At 37.9% G+C, this 20,717-nt stretch overlaps 2 protein-coding genes and 1 pseudogene across 6 annotated transcripts; 2 read left to right on the top strand and 1 right to left on the bottom strand.

Annotated features, from left to right (window-relative positions):
* The first annotated feature begins 2,938 nt into the window (after window positions 1–2,938).
* LOC136244458 (uncharacterized) lies at window positions 2,939–20,469 on the top strand. 5 transcript variants are annotated; one of them, XM_066036065.1, is made up of 6 exons: window positions 2,939–3,214; window positions 15,192–15,390; window positions 19,747–19,815; window positions 19,872–20,103; window positions 20,223–20,284; window positions 20,337–20,469. In XM_066036065.1, exons 1-2 carry the CDS (start codon window positions 2,981–2,983, stop codon window positions 15,285–15,287), a joined length of 330 nt encoding a protein of 109 aa, XP_065892137.1. In that variant the 5' UTR covers window positions 2,939–2,980; the 3' UTR covers window positions 15,288–15,390; window positions 19,747–19,815; window positions 19,872–20,103; window positions 20,223–20,284; window positions 20,337–20,469. The 5 variants fall into 5 exon arrangements, with proteins under 5 accessions (XP_065892137.1, XP_065892136.1, XP_065892135.1 ...); XM_066036064.1 differs by having other exon boundaries at window positions 20,219–20,284; XM_066036063.1 differs by having other exon boundaries at window positions 20,223–20,469.
* Window positions 7,708–12,639, bottom strand: LOC136244436 (uncharacterized; annotated as a pseudogene).
* Window positions 10,836–15,185, top strand: LOC136244444 (uncharacterized). The gene is made up of 2 exons (XM_066036027.1): window positions 10,836–12,645; window positions 12,706–15,185. The coding sequence occupies exon 2, from the start codon at window positions 13,198–13,200 to the stop codon at window positions 14,344–14,346; it is 1,149 nt and encodes a 382-aa protein (XP_065892099.1). The 5' UTR covers window positions 10,836–12,645; window positions 12,706–13,197; the 3' UTR covers window positions 14,347–15,185.
* Window positions 20,470–20,717: the final 248 nt, after the last annotated feature.

The raw sequence follows: 20,717 nt of genomic DNA, 5'->3' as shown, positions 1-20,717 counted from the left end.
AAACATCTTGTCCAGAAGGAACTAAGATCTGCATACTGGTCTTATACAAATAACCTTATTTCTCCAGAAGGGCATCCTCACTCAAACCAGAAAAGGTTTTGGTCTTACATCAAAGCTCTAAGGAAGGAAAATACCAATATACCTGTGCTGAAATGCGATGGCACTAGTTATGAAACTAGTTTGGATAAGGCTAAAGTACTAAACCAACAGTTCCAGTCTGTGTTCACTAAGGAACCAAAATCCTCACTACCAGACAAGGGTCCCAGCCCCCATCCAACAATGTCTGATGTGAACACATCTGTAGAAGGCGTTTACAACCTCTTGCTTAACATCAACCCCAATAAAGCTTGTGGACCTGATCAAATACATGGAAGAGTACTTAAAGAAACAACTGATGTTATATCCCCCTTCTTAAGAACATTGTTTCAGTGCTCCTCAGACTCTGGAGTCATTCCTGATGAGTGGCGATCTGCAAATATTACACCAATCTTTAAGCAGGGTAACCGACAACAACCTTCCAATTATCGACCAATTTCACTAACTTCCATTGTCTCTAAATTATTTGAACAAATTGTAAACTCAAACATCATGAAACATTTAGAAACCAACAACATCCTAAGTGATCATCAGTACGGCTTTCGTCATTCTCGTTCTTGTGAAACATTACTTATCACACTATTACATGATCTATCCTGTTGCTATGATACTGGAATACAGACAGATATTATCTTCACTGACTTTGCAAAGGCTTTCGACACAGTACCACACCAACGTCTACTGTACAAATTAGACTGGTATGGCATTAGAGGAAATTTGAAAAACTGGATCTCCTCATTTTTGAATCATCGAACGCAGTGTGTTGTGCTAGATGGTATTTCATCTCCCAGATGCCCAGTACTGTCTGGTGTCCCTCAAGGCACAGTCCTTGGCCCTACTCTTTTCTCCATCTATATCAATGATCTACCGGAATCCATTTTACATAGTTCTATTAAACTTTTCGCTGATGACTGTATAATATATAGGGCTATCCGTACCCCTGAAGATGCTGAGAGGTTACAAGAAGATTTATGTGCGTTAAAAGAATGGCAGCAGAGATGGCTGATGAGACTAAATGTATCAAAGTGCTTTACCATGACTGTTTTACATCCTAGAAGAAATAAAATCATTACTCCCTACAGACTACACAATCATTTCCTCTCACCTGTTGAACATTACAAATATTTAGGCATCATTATTCAGAGTGATTTGAAGTGGCACCTACATATCCAATCTATCACCTCCAAAGCAAATCAGATGCTTGGTCTGCTAAAGCGTAACTTGAGGACATCATCTATTCATCTTAGAGAGAGAGCCTACCTTAGCCTAGTACGCCCTAAACTTGAATATGCAACTACAGTCTGGAACCCTCATTTAACAACTGACAAGATCGCTTTAGAAAACGTTCAGAGGCATGCTGCACGATATGTCAAAGGTATATACTCCTATCATGCTAGTGTAACACAGATGGTTAACGAACTTAAGTGGGAATCACTAGAGTCTCGAAGAGAACAGCTCTCCTTAACTGTGCTATACAACATTCTTAAACAAAATGTCTATTTACCACCTGAATACATACCTGAGTTTCATCTACAGACATCACAGTACCAGCTACAGACCAGATCATGCCATATGTTCAGACTCATCGAACCATTTTGTAACACTGACACCTACAAATACTCCTTTATACCATCAACATCAAGGCAATGGAATGTACTACCTCGCTACATCTTTGAAGCGGAAAACACTGACATATTCAAATCTCTGCTACGTAACTATTATTTTGCAATCAATAGCTAACATTATTTATTATATTATATCTGTGTATATTCTTCTGTTTGTGAAGTTTTCACAGCAAAATTAAATAATAATAAAAAGCATGTGAAATGTTACTTAAGAAATCCTAGGTTCTTAGGTGGTATGTAATTAATGTGAGTGTTCCATTTCAGGTCTGACTAGATACATTGAAATTATATACACATCCTGGTCCAAATCACGTTTGCCTGGTGGCTACGGGCATGGTTTCACATGCGGCTTATAATAGAGATTTGGCTGATCTTGAAGTTTTGGCATTTAGCCTGATTCAAGGCTAGCAGTCAGACACATCCTTGAATTGTGCAACAGATAAAATCAGCTCACTATTGAATACGGCATTAGTCCACTGCACCAGCTGTTAGTATATAAATAACTCCATGCATACACTTCAGTGATGTTTGCAGAATATACCCTCCTTGCGGTCTGCCAAAATATTTGCTCCTCACACACTGCACAAAATTCTTCAAGTTTTAATTCAGCTGGCTCTTTCCTGTTACCAGTATCTTCCTGCTTGCTTTATTTATACACTGACTTATGACTTGAAAGACCGGCCCAGACTGTTTTCTAAAGTCTAAATAAGAAAAACAGCTCACATAAAGTTCCCTTCCGTAGATGAACCATGGATGAACATCACTGATACAGCTCATCCCATAATTAATACTTCGTTACTAATGACAACCAACAAAAACCCACAATCGATCCGTTAATTCTTTTTATCTTATGTTTAATCACCCACTGGAGGTGCCACTGCTAACTTATAAGGGAAGTTTCAGCAATGGTAAGTTGCAAGCTTCAATTTGAGAAAGCGTTCCGTTCCGTGGTTTAGTCCATCATTCCGTTCCGTTCCTTTCCGTTCCTTTCCGTAGAATAGACCCCACCCTCGGATTTGCCACTATAATAGTACTGTACATTGATTGATGTAGCTATACTCGTGGTATTTCTTGTTTGCAAACAAATTAGCAGCACTATGGCCTGGGTTTTGCTTATTACGTCGCTTATTACGTCGCTTATTACGTCGCTTATTACGTCGCTTATTACGTCGCTTATTACTGACAATTTTAGTAGGGGTTTCCTGAAACGCCTGGAAACCCCCCGGCACGTGCCTGATGATGTTGTGTCAGATTCGAATATGGCTACTTTAGAGTCACTTGGATCTTCTATGGAGAGTTTTATAAAAGAGAAAGTAGAAATAGAACGTTTCACTTACTCTGAGTTGAGCCAGCAGTTGCAGACAGCATATCCCGGAGAAAAGGGCTTCAGTGCACGCTCGTTACAGCGTTATTGCAGAGCAAAGGGAATAAGCAAGACATCAAAAATAGACGATAATATGTTAGATGATGTGGTGGCGGAAGCAGTTTCAATGGTATGGAATGATTAATTGTATTGCCGGAACTGGATAGTTAGCCATGATGGTGAAGCGGTAGGAAAAAGTTTTTTCTAATCGCAACTGGAATGACTACTGAGCTCTAAATATCAACAGTCTTATTGTATTGTAAAGCTCTAAAAGGTGTTTACAAAAGGAATTTAGCTACTAAAAGTCTACTACGTAGAATAGTGGTGGTATAGTTGTGACTTGTGAGACACTTAACTTCAAAACATTGAAAAATACCTAAAACTGTAACCCTGGTATTTCCCACTACTACTAAGGGAAAGTGTACCCATAAAACTACATTACCCTTAAAAATTCAAAAAAACTCCTGCCTTGTGGTGGTCTTTAGATAAATTTTCTGGAACACTGTAGATGTGTGTATTATGAGACATATGGGGATATTATGAGATGCTGTGCTTGTAAGTTGACTATTTCATATTTAATTACGGTAGATTTCATATGTAAAGGGTAGCAGGACACTGTAGACAGTCGGAAAAGATTATTTGACTTCATATGTCTACTTTACATATTTGTACTCTTAACTACATAGTGAGTGGTACAAAGAGAATCATTGACAATATGTCAATATGATGTAGTACATTATAGGAGCTATATCATCCCATAATTAGCTAGATTTGTGATTGACTTATAATTACAGTGGAACCTGTGTTACGGTCACTTGGGTTATTTGGTCACCTTTGCATAACGGCCATGATCACGAGGCCCCAAATATTTTCCCATAAAAATGTATGCATTGTGGTCTGCATTAAGCAGTCACCTGTCTAACATGTATAACGGCCAACCAAGAATTCTCCTATGAATCACTGTATACATAACTTCATCCTTTGTATAGTGGTCGCTTCCTTTTATGGTGGCTTGTTAAGCCAATAGTCTGACTCCACAGCGGCACCGTTTCATGCTATACAAACTACCAGGCTTCATTGCTTAAACGTATTCAATAGCTATAACCAACGTTCATAACAAACTCACCTTGTCCTTTCTGTATAAAGACTATACTGTGTTGCGGTTGGCGCGAGCCTCTTAATAATACAGTAATTACTCATTTATAACGGTCATAGCCACTAAAATGCTGCAGACCACCTTATGCAGGTTTTCTCTATAACAGCCACCTGTATATAAAGGCCAAATATATCTGGTCCCAAGGTGACCATTATAGACAGGTTCCACTGTACTATCTATAATGATCTGAATAGGTTCTATCTTTTTACTCCTAAATCTGGACAAGTTATAATAACCGGAACCGGAATCAGCAATGGAACGGTCACTCTGATAACTCCACTATCAAGCACACTAGTTGAAGGTAAGTTTTTGGTGAGTTTGAGGTGAACTAGGGTTGGAGCCAGCGAAGTGAGCATCTCAGCAAAGCTGGGCCAACCCTATCTCGCCACAAACTCACCAAAAACTTACCTTCATACAAACAGTGAGACAGTGAAAGACATCATTATGCTTAACAGGCAAACCTTAGGTTAGTGTTAGTGTTAGGTTCGGATTCAGCTTTGGTTTCTTCACTTGGTTTAGTCATTCCGTTCTGTTCAGTTCCATTCCTGATTCTGGTTCCGGTTATTATAACTTGCCCTAAATCTGCAAGATTTAACCCACTCAACTTTTTTAAAGCTATGTGACCCATCACAATACCAGCCTCTACTCTATCAAACGGTAGGGATTGTGGTGAAACTTTTGTGCGCTGCCCAAAACTCTGCCTTTAAAAATCACCCTAGATATATTTTACACGACCAAAATCACCTTTATGGAATGGTGCTAGTCCATATAATACATAAAACAGCATCAAATGCAACAAAACACTTACAGGTGGCCGGATATAAAATTTTAAAAATCGCCAAAAACTTGAATTTTAGCCTCACTGCCTCACTCACTGACCACAGTCGCAAGGCTACAGGTCAAACGAAGCAGTGCACGGCCACCATTTTACGCCACAATAACAAACTCACCAGTGGGATGTGCCTTTTGGGGTTCCGACGAGTGTAGGTCCTCTGCACCTTGTCTCTTCTTTCATCTTCTGCTTGTCTTCTTCTTCATACAACGAAACCATATCGAGGCATTAATTTTCCGTATCAACACTTTCTTTAAGCAGCATAATAGACGCCACAAGATTATTTAAGGCACTTAGACTATGCTACTGTACGGAGGTACTGGCTACCTGTATCTTCACGATAGGTCACAAGCCCATTCTTTATTCTATGCATTATCAATCTATCGATTGAAACCACAATGACACACCCCTTTTACGCTAGGTGACGGAATAGCTAGTCAGTGACCACACACCTTCAAGTTGGAAGGCTGATTCTAATAATCGATCGAAATCACGATGACCACACCCCATTTGGGCAAGCACACATCTTTGCAGACTGACTCGAGATACTCTAATGCAGCAGTCACCCTAATAGAACAGTCACATGTTTATAGCTAGCTGTATGCTTTAACAAAAATTAAACAAACTAGTATATTAAAAATTATAAGTTTAAAAATGAAGTAGGGAGCCAAGTGGTAAAAAGTAGTGAAACAAGAGATGAATGATAGTAGCTATTACAGCATAGCTTGGTGGGAATCCCTACTTTGGCATTGGACACAAAATAATTGCTATACCATGCCAAAGTAGGGATTTCCCACCGAGCTATGCTGTAATAGCTACTATCGTTCTTCTCTTGTTTCACTACTTTTTATTGTTTGGATTCCTTCTATCAACATGCACGCTGCACAGCAAATATAGGACACTTATATTTATGCTTCCATATATTAATTATTGTCGCATTGGTTCTCCTGCATGTAAGGATTGTTTGTCCTTTACAGCATGTTGAAGTCACTGGTAGGGAAGATGCACTGAACACTTGAAATACATTCCTGTCAAAACCACAAACAATAAACTCTAATGTTTGGTATCATTAATTTCAGCAGGATGGCATAGGAAACCTCATGCTCTTTAAAAATGTGATATCACCATGTACTCTACATAGCAGTACTGGTGTTTAATGCTTGGTCTGGCATTAAAATGTTTAATGTGGATATGTTCTTGCACATAGGGCAAGTACCATAGTGATCTAATAAAGAAATGTTTTACAGACCTGCTGCCTTATTATTAAGTCACTCTCTTATCTAATTTGGCAAGAATGTGAGACAGTTGAAACACTAGTGCCACTCCGTTGCCATTTTGGATAGATCCTGGGTATATATGGAAAAATAATTTCCATTTATAGAGATCTTTACACTTTAGGTCTCTGGGTAGGTAAAGGAAATAAGCCTTATCCCAAATGATGTCACAGATTGTAAAAGGATGCTTTATTTGGGGGACTCCATTATATTCAAGCGTAGGTTCTATTGGAGCTTAATTAGAAATCGTATCAATATTATTTAATCTTGGAAGAAGATATCGATCTAAAACTACAACAGATATGGATATAAAACTGGCTTTCCAAGTTGAGTAGAAATACTATTGTTTCTTCAGTATGAATACCATTCCTGGTAGTATCGCCTCAATATCTTTTTTAGTCGCTGTACCAATTTTCTAAATATCGATTGTCATAAGCTGCAGCCACCAGGCTTGCTATATGATACTGATATAATTTGTTATTTAGACAATTTGCAATTGCAATTGTATAGTTTTTAAGATGCTAATAAAATACCCAATGTTGATGTCCGGTAGCCAGTAGATTATTGTGGCTATTCACATGATGTAACAGTAATTTGTAAATATACATGTTCTCATATTTTTCGAAATATCTCTATAGTTTATAGTTTCATTATCTAAATTCAAAGATTGTTATGGGAAAGATACTAATTTCACTCAAAGATGTTGATTGTGATGGTTCATTTGTGACGCTTTTGTTCCATAGTGTATTCAATATGTAATAGTTGTAACATGGGCATGAGGGCGTTGCCTGATATGTATGCCTGACTGCCCGAGGTCCGCAGACGATCTCTGGGAAAACTAGTCTTATTACTGTCAAGAAATTCTGTTTCAATTAGAGTGTTATAAGTTGCCATGGTCTTTAAAATTAACATTTCGCACATTTTACAATTCCTCACCTTCCAGACCATTTACTATGCAAGTAGCCAACAGCTAAAATTCCCTTCATTTGTGATCGTTTCTAACTCAAGGTCGACTGTATAAAATGAGCTCCAATAGGGATGGTGGGAGGGTGAGAGACTGTTCAAAAAATTTATGAGGAAAATGTAAGGATGAAATGGACCCAGTTATATTCAGGGCTGGTCAAAATATTTCTAATTAAAATGTTACTGTGTACTAAAACGTCTTCCCAAGATTTTTGAAAATGCATTTTTCAACAGGTGGCCTGTGCCTCCCATGGAATTGTCTATGTGTATGAATGTACTGTATTTCCTGTTATAGAAGTAGGTATTATTTCTTATAATCTATTCATGAATCAGCTAAAATGTCTTGTTGCTCCTTGTAGCAGCTGCTGTTGACACACTTTTGACAAGTCATGGGAATCACATGTTTTAATCACTTGATGTTGTACAAAATTAATTATGATATTTTAATCTTGCACTACCCTTTGTATTAAGGTAGTGCCCCCTGGCCTTTATTTAGCTTATTCAAATGCAGCTTTTATACGAGGAAATACAATATGTTTAGTAGTTTAGTGAGAGGCACCATGCATTATAACACAAGCTCAAAGTATTGCTTGTTACAATTATCTAAAGCTGTAGAATGGTGATACAGTTTTGGCCCATCCTCCGTAAACCTGACCTTATCTTTCAGTGCCATCTGCTTTGCCACAAAGTCATATGCATGTGGTGTCAAATACTGCATGTAACTGAGAGATGCTTTGTTAGTTGTAGAATGAAATGCAACAGGTACTTTTTGGACAGTTGTGCCTGCTTTGTAGTCACGCTCAGAACGCAGTACTCTTAATATTAAAAAAAAACTTCTCAACAAACTCCTCCAGTGTAGAATAACGATCTATAACTGATTTCAACTTGGCATTTAGTGATTCTAATCTGTTGTTGGTACTATTAAGGAAATTGCCACTACTGTACTTCATTCCCATTACCCACTGATGTCGGATTTGATGCCACTGCTCATTGAAATAATTTAACACAGGTAATGGGACAGTTGATTTAAATGTAGCGTAAAGCTCAAGGTACTTTTCTTCGCTCGTTGCATATGCCATACTCTGTAGCAAATCTAGGCAACAATTTCTTTGGCCTGAAGTTATGCCCATTTTCTCCATGGTGATTTCACGTCTAAAAGATCGAAATGTGTGGTAAAGGCAAATCAAAAGTTGAGCTGACGGAAAGCTTTTAGAGAGAACCTCTCTCTCTGTGAAATCTTTATCAGACATCAATACCCGCACTGATTTCCATGCGGGGTTATGCTTCTTAAAAATATTCATGACACTGGAGATTGCTGCTTCAGTCTCTTCAAGCAGCAAAAATGCAGCAACTACTTCACTCTGACCATTGCCATCCTCTGCAAGTAGTATATAAAATGGAAACCGTAAGTTTACCAATTTATAGGTAGCATCTATGCACAAAAGTTCTGGATAAGCTGTAAAAACTTGTTTCATTTCTTTATCTTGAAAGTATAGACCGCAGAGAACATTGCTGTCATTTACTAGTACCTCCACAGTAGCACCTATACATAATTTCAATACATGTGCAGTAAAATTACACAAATAGCTCAGACATAACATGTAAAATTTAACAGATCATGCATAATGACGTGTGTAGAATAGTCACATTATCCATGCATTGTATCCTTCGATGATTACTGGAATATCCTAATAGTTTCAAGTACCTACATGCATACAAAAGATTGGTTGCATGCTGATTCAATTGATTTAAATTAATTGCATGTTAATTTTTAAAAACCAATAATTTTGCAATTGGATCAAGAGTTCAGCACAGGTTATAGCTATACAGGCTGGTTTTAGACTGCCTCTAGCTGTTTTTACACATAAGTAATGAATGTTTATTTTATGACAACTCACATACGTTTGTTATAATGCATCCACCAGAGCTGATACATGTAACTTTGATTAGAAGCTTGCGAGTATGCACTTACAGCATAATAGCACCTTCATAAGAAAGTGTTTATGAAATAAGAACTGATGCTGACATTGCTAGCAACCCATGCAGTAATTGTGTCAACTAATCCCTTTGGCTCCCTCCTGGTACTTTTACATCATGTCTGGACAATTGTATTATGGTCAGAAATCTATGCAATTTGACCGGATTTTTGTTGAGTGTCTGGAATAGGGATGTTATCGTAAGCTATGAAAATTTGTATGTATGTATGTATATGCATACATTACTTTCAAAACTCTATAAATAAGTTACCATATTTGTTAGAAAGAGTGTTTGCTACAGATACCAGATCATTCTTTGATTTACCAGACTTCATTTCTGCACTGAGGTTTGTTAAATCTTTTAAGGAGTATTACTTTCCCTGATATTGCCACTAATTTGTCTTGCACCATCTTTTTGTTGGCTTTTACAGCTAGATATTTCTTTGCCTCACATTTCTCTACTTCGGACAGCTTCCTCTGATGAGGTAGCTGGCGGAATAATTCCTGTAAGTTCAAGCATATAAATTGCACTGAATCACTTAATCAGCTTGCAATTACTTTGCTAATTTCATGGTTATGGTCCTCATTAAAACGTGTCACCCGTAATCCTTTGCCATCATCAGTAGCTCGCAGTGACAATACAAATGGACAATCTTTTCGATATGTTCTAATAGTTCAGTCAAACAAAATATTTCTGCATATGAAATTAAATTGACTCACTTAGTAGCTCTCTTTCCCTCTCCTTTTGCCTTAAACTTTCTTCCACCACGTATACAACCATAGGTTACCTCATAGTACCTGATTCGCTTGTCGAGGTATCTGTTCACTCTCTTACATGCAGCTTTAATGGTACGTGAATCTCTTGTCCACGATTGTACAGCTTTCTTCGTTTGGTACAAATTAAGCTTTTCTTTCAATTCATCATAACTGTTGAAAACATCATTCACTGAAAAAATAGCTTCTCTAGAGCCACTTTCTACAGTGACATCAGAAGCAATATCTTGGGATTGGCACTCCAAATGCTCAAGTATTAGCTGTGGTGTTGACAACTTCAATGATGGTGGTGATCCTGTGTCAGGTGGTGATCCTGTGTCAGGTGGTGATCCTGTGTCAGGTGGTGATTCTGGTTGTGTTGCCAGTCCTATATGAGGTATGGATCCTGCTTGAAGTGGTAATTCTATCTGAGGTGGTGACCTTGCGTGATGTGGGGATCCTGCAAGAGGTGGTGATTCTGCCTGAGGTGGGGATCCTGACTGAGGTGGTGATCCTTCCTGAGCTGGCAATCCTACTTGAGGAGGCTATTAATTAGACTCTTTATATGACTGAATTACTATAATTTGTATACTAACCTCTCTGTTTGTCCTCTGGTAAAATAATATGTATGATTGCTGCTTTAATACTTCTGCTTCATGAACTTCAGTGACATCTGTGTCATCAAATAAAAACCATCTGTCTTCATTATGAATGTAAGCAACATAATGACCACTTGTTGCATTTTTCCCTGTGTGAACAACTGAAGCTTGCAGGCTATAAATAAATTCAGTCTCATTATCGTCCTATAAAATACAAAGTTTTACTGATACAACAATAATCCATTTTATAAGAGCTTACTTCATTGCGGTGAATAGTGATTTCACTGAGAATTTCCATTGGTGAACATATTTTGTTAATCCCCTTTCTTGATGCCTCAAACCTTATACACACAACAGACAAATTGCAACAGACAGTACAATATGGATCACATTCCTACCGTTTGATGTGGACTATAAAAATTTCTGGCAGTGATTTAGCACAATACTTGATTTCAGCACATGTTTTCTTCTGACACCTACGAAACACATACACATGTAGTTGTACACATAATAGCTTAATAATTGACCCGGTCTAACAAAAAGACTTTCTAGCCTTTTCACTTTTCTACCTTTGAGAGCTCATAACTTTTTTTCTGGATGGCCTGTGGCAGTGATATTTGCACACCATAAAACAACAATGGGAATCCTGACTGAGGTGGGAAAATTTCAAGGAGATATCTTTTTTCACAAAATTGCAAAATAGGAAAGACTAAGTCCCTTTTGTCTGACCGGGTCACTGATATGCTAAACTATACACAAAAGCTGACACACTGCGTATAGCTGGTGCACACAATGTGTTTTTATACCAATACCTTTCACAATAATATTTGTTTAAACCATCTAAGTCTTCTGTCTTATTCAGTTGTTCCACAATAGCTGTGGCAAATGGAGAATTAAAAGCCTGCAAAGTTCACAAGGGTGTAAAGATAATGAAGCGGTGCAGTGTGTTAATCCATACTTGAATAGGATAGACAGGTATGTTCAAGTGGTTACATTGAAATGTAGCTTTTGAAATGTTCTGGCAGCTATCACATGTAACTAAAGAATTATATATAATAAACATGCATAAACACAGGAGTACACAGCTGCAGTCTACATGACATTCTGATGATGTGATACCTTCTGTGACCATGTTAAATTGGACCAAGTTATTGACATTAGCCGCAGCAGCTGACCCACTGTTTAATATTCCAATAAGCAATTCATGTGCATCAGCTTGCAATCCAAGTCGCCATCCGGAGATAATTCCTACAATATATAGTGTATAGTGCTGATTCAGAAACAATTCAAACAAAGCCCACACTCACTTGGTATATACTTCAAGAAGATTACAGGAGGAATTACTTGTTCCACTACACAGGTTTTCTGCAAAACTAGATTGGATAGGCTCCTGAGCTGAATAACTAAGTTATCTAACATAAAAGTAACGAAAAAAAACTAATCAAGTATTTCTGTTGACTTTGACACTTAAAGAGACTCACTTTCGCCACCATCAATATCACTAGCCTCATAAGAAGCCCACAGGTTTCGCAACAATGGAACTTGTATTAAGCATTGCAGCACACAATTCAGGAAACAAGTGTTTCCTTTATTGATCAAACCAAACAAACCCATCAAACTAGTTCGCGCCTTGACAACAATTGCAATCTCGCGCCTTAACAACGACTATCACGTGATCTTTACCGGCTCTTTAAGGAATTTATTTTGAGTGCCGGTACCGGCTCTATAGTCACTTCGTATAAACAATCATACAGCTTACGTGAAACAGTCTCCTGAGGCTATCTACTGTAACCTTTTCGATTTGAATGCTGTAAGAAAAGTTGTCCCTTTGAAGCACGACTGTGCTACGATGGTCATCTATGTATCTTGTAGCCATTGCCACCAAGTTGTACCGGCTGCACAACAACAACAACGTCAGTGACGCCTTCGCTTGTGTCCACTCACTTATGTCTTTGACCACACGATTGACACGAAACCCTCAGTCGTTGCAACAACGGAAAAATATCACGTGAGTAAGTTATCTTTTAATTGAACTGTGATCTGATCCTGTCAAACTTTTCATGTCAAGATTTAGATCTCTCTTTCAAACCAGTCAAGTGTGTGTCACATTTGTTTGATGGTCGTCATCACATGCAACAGGGAATTCAGTTATCTGGGGGCAGTACAAGATTAATAACTGGGGGCGGCACCATGTTTCTGGGGAAGTCCCTTGAAGTGTCCTTAAGTGCCACCAAGAAGGCTGCTAGTAAGAAAATGTGTGATGTGCTATCTCGTCTCTTGCAATGTGCTGTCTGATGACTTGTACTTAATCCATGCATATACTCTTTCAATAATTAATAATTACTTGCAAATTTATACTACTTGACATCAACACTAAATTGATACTCTTGGCATGTAGACTTTTCATAAAAATACTTTGCATAATGAATCCTAGCCACGCTGCATGTTGTAGACTTCTATTCGAGGAGAGTACAAGTTGTGGCTTTATCGTAACTACATTGTCTCCCTGCTACGTTTCCACCTCTCTGTAGACTCTGTCACTACTGCTGCCATTACTAAAATGGAAAACATTGCCACTCGGCACCTCAAGAAATGGCTAAACCTCCCAAGAAATGCCACCCGCGCTGTGTTATATTATCCAGGGGTGTGCTGTCCAAGCATCTCTCAGGTTTCTAAACAGGCAAAATTGAGCCTTTTGTCCTGCATTAGTGCATCTTCTGATGATCAAATTCAGGAATTGGGTCTGCAATTACATTTGGGAGATGAGTATTTGCAGACACAAAGCTCGGACTACTCCATCCTATCTAAAGCCCGCTCTCAGCTGTCATCCATCCCAATGGCTCGTCACCTTTACTTGCAGTCTAAGAAGCTGGCTGCTGCTGATGAGCGCTCACGCTATGATAAACACCTAGACACACTATCTGTCCAATGTAAGCTGAAGGACTCAGTGTCTCTTGAATCTTGTTGTGGTACCTGGAACAGATTGTTACTGGGATGCAATCCAGGCCAGCTTTCCTTTATTCTTCGGGCTGCCTCTGACACTCTCCCCACACCGGTCAATCTGCAAAGATGGAACATCCAATGCAGCGCAAAGTGCATACTGTGTGGCGGTACTCAACCAACCACTGCGCATATTTTGGGCGGCTACCCCAGTGCATTGACACAGGGTCGCTATACATATAGGCATGACCAAGTTCTGGACTGTTTGTTCACTGAGCTTTCTAAAGTTTTGACTGATCAGTGCATCGTTTATGCTGACCTACCTGGAAGGCGAGCAAGTGATTCCCCTCAGGCAACAATACCTCCCGCTCTTCTCATTACGCCGTATCGCCCTGATATTGTGATTCACAATAAAGAAAGTAATTCAGTAGCCTTATTGGAGCTTACTTGTCCACTGGACTCTGTCCGTCACCTTGAACTTGCAAGAGACCGTAAACTTAAAAAGGAAGAATATCAACTACTTTTGTCTGAGCTAGATCGCCTTGGCATTGTTAACTTTTATGACACAATTGAGATGAGTGTACTGGGTCGCTATCTGCCAAGTTCATTATCTTCTTTTTGGAACTGTGTGAACTTCATTCAAAATAATTTCACTATGTTAAAATCTCAATGTAAGAGAATCTTTGATTTAGCAGCGGCAATTTCAATATCCTCTTCTAGGAGAATATTTATGGCGAAGAGCTGCCAAGAATGGTGTGTGGACTTTTGAACATTATGTTGGCAAGACATTTTTCATTATTAATTGTGTGTGTGTTTTGTTTTTTTTGTTAATTGTACTCCTTGCCATGACCACCTGTGGGGCTTTTTATGCCCTATTTTTGTGGTAGCATGTGTCCGAGGACATTTGATTGTAATTGTTTGTGTCATCAATAATACTGATGGTTCTTCTCTCTTATTATGAATGTTTATCTGGGTTAACAGACGAGTTCATCACATGTAGCAGTTTTGTAAATGTCAAGGAAATTGGTGGAGGCAAGAGTTCCGGGGTGTCTAGAATTACTTTTGTGTAAATTATTAATTATGTGCTGATCCAGTATACAGCCCTGCATGTGAAGGGGCGGGTGCACCAGACTATGGTAGAATCCATCCCTATAGCTAATGTGTTAGCCCTGGTGGGGGATTTGCCACACACTCTTTGGGCACATGAAAAGTACAGCACCTTAAATTTGTTTACATGATTACATCTTTCATAATCATGCATGTGCCATGTCCTTACTGCATATCACAATTTAGTTTGGCAACTATATGTATGCGCATTTTACCTTAGATGGTACTACTCTGTCTTCATTACTTGGTGATTGTAAGAGCATGTTTGCGTAGTTAGTATTTACGTAAGTTGTGACAGACCCTCTAGTAGTACTGCAGTGAAGTACTATTTGAAAGTTCTGCCGTTTAATTGTCTTTGATCAGCTATACTTTTGTAAATTTTACTTCACTAGTGTGTATAACGAGGAATATTCTAAGTATAAGTGATCACACTTTATTTGATGAATTGGGTAAAGGACCAAGTAATTGTAATCACTATGTTGTGTAGTGCATATTATAATGTTACAGGATACAGTGTACTTCTATGCTGAGTGGGCAGGAGTACAGCGATGTTTTACCGTCCTAAGATGGACGTGTGCAGTTTGTACTATAACTGAAGAATGAAGAAAGACTGGGGTGGATACTTCATATGAATGTGAAATGGCAGATTACTTGGTTTTGATGACAGTCCCTTACAGTGAAGTGGATAGAGGAATTGGCTGAGGAGGTATTAGCTATAGTTGTATACAATCACTGTAGTGGACTGGACTGGTAGACTCAGGTTTTTTTTTCTCCCTTTTCACCAAATATTGGTCAACTGGCTATTGTTTGTTATGTAGAATATGCTAATCTTATGTAGTTAGACCACTCCCACCACCACACATGAAAGAAAGCACTGTAGCCATTCCAAAATATGTCAGCTTTGCCCAGCTGCAGCTATACGGGATGTATTGCCTAGCAATGGATGGAATAGCAAGACGATCCAGAAGACCATCAGATACATGGTTATTATGTGGCTAAACATGTTCTGTATGATTTATACTCCATGATAAATAGAATGGCAGTCATGAATGATTCTCTGGAGATCATGCCATGAAAGAAATGTTTGACTGCAAAACAGATGAGTATATACTTACATTGATGTAGTTAACAGCTGTCTCTTTCAAGATTGATTGGCAAATGATACCTGCAAATTGTAGTAAAATGCACAGACACAATGCCCAAATATGTACTTAAAAGACGGAAGAAAGAAAAAAAAAAGCTTGAGTCCAGTAGTCTAGTCCACCAGTCAAGTCCACTAGTGATTGTATACCATTAGCAATGGTGATGTTTTAAATGCTCTATTTTCAGTTGTATGCAATCACTGACTAAATTTTTTTTCTTTAGCACACAATTGGGCAGCTATTGCTACATTGAATGTAAAATATGGTAAACCTGTCTACCTATTCATCTTAAGATTGTGTGCAATTTGCATAACAACTCTCTCTTGGAATAGTATGACTACTTATCGTGTTGTGGTAACCATGGGTCCTAAATACAAGTTAAATGCATGGTAAAAGTTAACTGTCTTGCTATTCCATAGCTGATACAAAGGTTCTAATAGTTTTTTGCATGACAGCAATGACAAGCAAAATCACGTGCACAAGATTTTGATCAATCAAAGTGTTTCATTTTGAACTATGTGACTTCTGCTTTAGATTTGACATACAAGAACTATTAGAACCTCTGTATATAGCTGCATGCAGTTGGTCTGGCTTGATCACCACCTCTGTTTGTGTACGAGTTTCTTTCTGGGAGTGGTCTAACTACATGAGACTAGCATACTTACAACCAGTTGCCCAAGTATTTGGTTAGAAAAAGGGAAGAAAACACTAGTCCAGTCCACCAGTCCAGTCCACTAGTCCAATCCATACAACCTGTATCTATTTGGTTTAGAAAGGTACTAACACTGGACTGGGTCACTGGACTACTGGACTGGTATATATATTTTTGTTTTTAATTTAATTTTTTTACATTCCAGGGTACAAGTTTGTGTTTTTTTTGCTGTATGTGTAAAAACTTAATACCTACATGGTACATTCTCCACCAAAGCATCTATTATAGACTACTTGCATATATAGCATGCCTAGTTTCAAAGTTGATTGTGTATATTGATAGCAAATGTTTTAATTCCCATGTTTGCTCCAGCAGTATATCAGAGATAGATACTGTACAAGTACGTAGCTGCTATGTACACTGCACTGTAGTCGTAATCAGTAAATTGCACTGTGTAAGTGTGTTGTACATACCCCTATCGTGCTTATGTACACATTGGCTTAGTGTTCTTATCTGCAAATAGAATGATTTGGTGGAAAAGGAGGCATTTCTAAACAATAACATGAAGTGAAAAACTGATATATCGCTAATACCATACAAACATTTTAATGCATGCTCCCATAAAGACTTGTCCAACAGCTACAAAGATTCAGAGGAGGTACGACACACTCACCTGAGTTCATAGAATTTGTACAAAGCAATTAAAAATCTACTTTAGGAGTGTTTCATTAAAAACTAGGTGCCAACTGAAGATTTATCTTAGGCATAATTTAATGGTGTAGTGAACCTCGCTGAGCCTTAGTGGCTTGATATTAATATACTGGGCGATTGAAATTGTTATCACGTGATGAATACACATGAAATGGAGGGCAAACACCAACAATGGAAGAGAACAGCACTGGAAATTGTATTCAAGGTCTCCATAATCCCGTAATTTAGATGTAAAGCTAGATTAAGCATCAGTTAAGAAGTCAAAATATGCAATTAACATGAATTCTTTTTGATAGCTTCTAACATGTGTTGCAAGACTTTTTCAAATTCTTACAAAGTATTTGATTGGCTATTTTTCACGTGATATTGTTCTATTCCAAATGTGTATTTCGCACCATACGCATAATTATGGCATGGCAATCCATACCATACAAGTACATATATACCCAGTATAGCCTGTAATTCATGATATGATTTGCTGCATATGCATACATGGATAATAGCAGAAGGGGTGGGGATTCATCTCCCGTCAGCTTACAGGGCTAATTCCATGTAGCCAGTCCAAGCTAAAGTATCTGTTCAAGATTAAAATACTCTAATAGAGTAGTCAATAACTCTAACAGAACAGTCATTTTGCACCGAATAACTGATTATTTATGGAACCACTTTCTAACAACTTCAACTCTGCACATTTCACATTTTATGTCCATGCTTATTGATGTTCTGAAGAACCCATTCCCACAAACTTTAATCAACTTAAATGACTGTTTTTTTTTTCACTTTTGGTTGTTAGCACTAGTTGCTGGCATGCACACCAATAATTTTAATTGTAATTTTGTATGTGCATGCTGTAAAGTTATTCTTTTTAATGAGGGAAAATAGCGTCAGCCAAAGTGGCTGTTTCTCAGCTGTGCCCTGAGAGCACAATAAAACATTGTAATATAAGTCATGCAGTATACACCTACACTATACTCAAATCAACACTCTAATAGTAGCAACCAGCTGAAATTAGAAGGTATAGCTAAGTGGCCTAGTACAAAAGTAACTTATACATAGTTAATAGCATATTATTGGTAATAATTGGGATGTCTCACTAGCATAATGCTTTACACCTAGAAAGTAGGATTTAAATCAACGCACTGCATAGCATGAATGAATAACTATATAATGCTCTTTGCAGTATTCCATGCCGATTTATTTGGGAAGTGGGTAAGGAAGTGACTTTTAGTCTTCTTAAATTTGAAACTTTAAAATTCTCTCTCATAACAGCATGATTTTTAAATATATATAAATATTTCTAATTTTAACGTGCTAGGTGCAAACTTGCTATCCCAAAGGTCCACGTGCATGCAGAACTATAAATGCTTCCAAGTTCAATCTCAGAGTGCACAGTTTAATTTAGTTGAGCAGCCTGGCCCAAGAAAAATTTTGTTAACAACTGAACTAATCTAAAATGCCTGTTGATGTATTAGCTGTGCTGCAGCAATTGATGCATCAGTGAGCAGGCTACCTTTGTGGCATCTAAACTGACAAGAGTGAGACTTCAGACAGGGAAGATACCGTAAAATCCAGTTCTGCAAAAGGATTAGGCACATCCAAGGTAAGGTTGTCAATACCAGTCAAGTTGGTAAAACTTCAAGTAAAAATTGTTAAACAAGTTAGCATTCTGTACATCCATGCATGCACACATTAAATTTTTTTTTAAAAACAACAACAAGGTGTGACTGTTATATTAGGGTATTTGACTGCTCTATAGGGTATCGTGATCTATCTAGGAAGTGTGGAATATGTAATGGACCAAGATAGCGGTTCATCCTGACCTGCAATAAACAATTGGGTGGCCATGGAGAAACACTGATACACAGCTAGTGTAGGCAACAAACTGTTTGATGTTCTGTACCAACTCGAGTCATATATGATTGCCCGTAGCTATTTGGTACAATACGGAAAATCCTTATCAGTACCTCTTAGATGGTACATTTATATTCTTGATCAAATATTAAGGCACTGTTTGTATTGTCAAGAAGAAAAACAATGCAGTGTATACCAAGCTCCAGCACATTATGCTTGAATTTTAACCACATTGGTATTTGATCAATACTTTAAAGAAAGTATCGAATATCGTATAAATCAAATACTCTAGTATCACACAATATGTATTGGAAATTATGTAACAATGGCTATTTGTTATGTTTTGTGCATTACAGCTGTAAGTTGCCATCCTTTCACAGCTAATGGCAAGGGCATACAGTGGAACCTCAGTTATCTGGACCCCACTTATCCGGATTCTTGGTTAACCGAACTGCGGAAATGACTGCTCTATTACTGTTCTATTAGGGTAGTTGAAAATACTGGTATTTCTTTATGCTATTTTAATGCTATTTATACACAGTTTCAGAGATACAAACTTTTCAGACTTATGGACCACTGGGTTTGGATAACTGAAGTTCCACTGTATATAAATATGAGGGATGATAATACCATGAGTTCATAATATAAAAACTCTTCTTTTATATTATGATAATACTTTATGTATTCACTGTGCTCACAACTACAGGGTGGATGACCTAATATAGGTGTTATACCTTCAGTGAAGTCATGACAATGGTTGGTCAACATTTACCAGGTGGGGTAACCACAATCAGTAGTAGTCACTTGAACAGAATCTTACTCTTGTTATAGGAGAGCTTTTAAATTGAAATATGAATGGATAACCTACCCTTGACAAATACGTGTGTGTGCATGTGTGCGCACACGTATGTGAGTACATGTATGTGTGTGTATGCATGCGTGCTAAACACAGCATGGAACTGTTCAGTGCCACCATAGATGAAGAAGTGTAATCCACCAGTGTGGCTACAAGCCCCTCAGCTGCAGTGGAGGAATGTGTGACTCATACGAAATAGCAAGACATGTGTGCATGTGTGATGTGTTCAAATTTATTGTGTAGTGTAGTGCGTAAATGTGCATGTGTAATGTGTTTATATATTCTCCTCCATTATCCATTTCTATCATTTTCAACTCAAAAGACAGTAAGACAGAAGGTGGTTGATTTCTCAGTGTCGAAAACTACACTTTAAAAGGTGGTCGTCATTGTAAGTTACATTCTGTTTGTGTTTCTGCCTACTTACTGCAGATCACCAATAGACTTGAGAACTTATTTGGATGAAGTGACTGGAGGAATTGAAACTTTATGAGCTGTTCATGCATGGTGTTGCTATATAACTGATTGAATGATGAATATAGAGTTGCTTCTAGTCTACTTATACTTGTAAATTGCTTTTTTGAAGGGGGGGGGGGGGGGGATTGGTATTCTTAGCCAGGAGTGACATTCCTTAGTGTGTGAAGATGCCAATATATATACACTGTAGATTAATTAATTATAGGCTTTATCTTTTTACTATGGTCTGTGCATGGCTACGCTTACCATTATATGGTGTCACTTCATTGATCAAAATTAATTTTACAATGAATCATTATTAATGTACAATGATGTAATAAGGGTATTTATTTTGTCATGTGAACATG

The sequence above is a fragment of the Dysidea avara genome, chromosome 14 (assembly GCF_963678975.1).
Source record: "Dysidea avara chromosome 14, odDysAvar1.4, whole genome shotgun sequence".
NCBI classification, from domain to species: Eukaryota; Metazoa; Porifera; class Demospongiae; order Dictyoceratida; family Dysideidae; genus Dysidea; species Dysidea avara.
Note: the sequence above shows the minus strand (reverse complement) of the source record. Positions and strands in the feature narration are given on the sequence as shown.

Excerpts from the sequence above, each read along its gene's own strand:
- LOC136244458 (XM_066036065.1), top strand. The coding sequence starts at position 2,981 with ATGGCTACTTTAGAGTCACTTGGATCTTCTATGGAGAGTTTTATAAAA. Across the intron at positions 3,215-15,191 it reads TGGCGGAAGCAGTTTCAATG|GATACAGTGTACTTCTATGC; the intron begins GTATGGAATGAT and ends ATAATGTTACAG.
- LOC136244444 (XM_066036027.1), top strand. The coding sequence starts at position 13,198 with ATGGAAAACATTGCCACTCGGCACCTCAAGAAATGGCTAAACCTCCCA.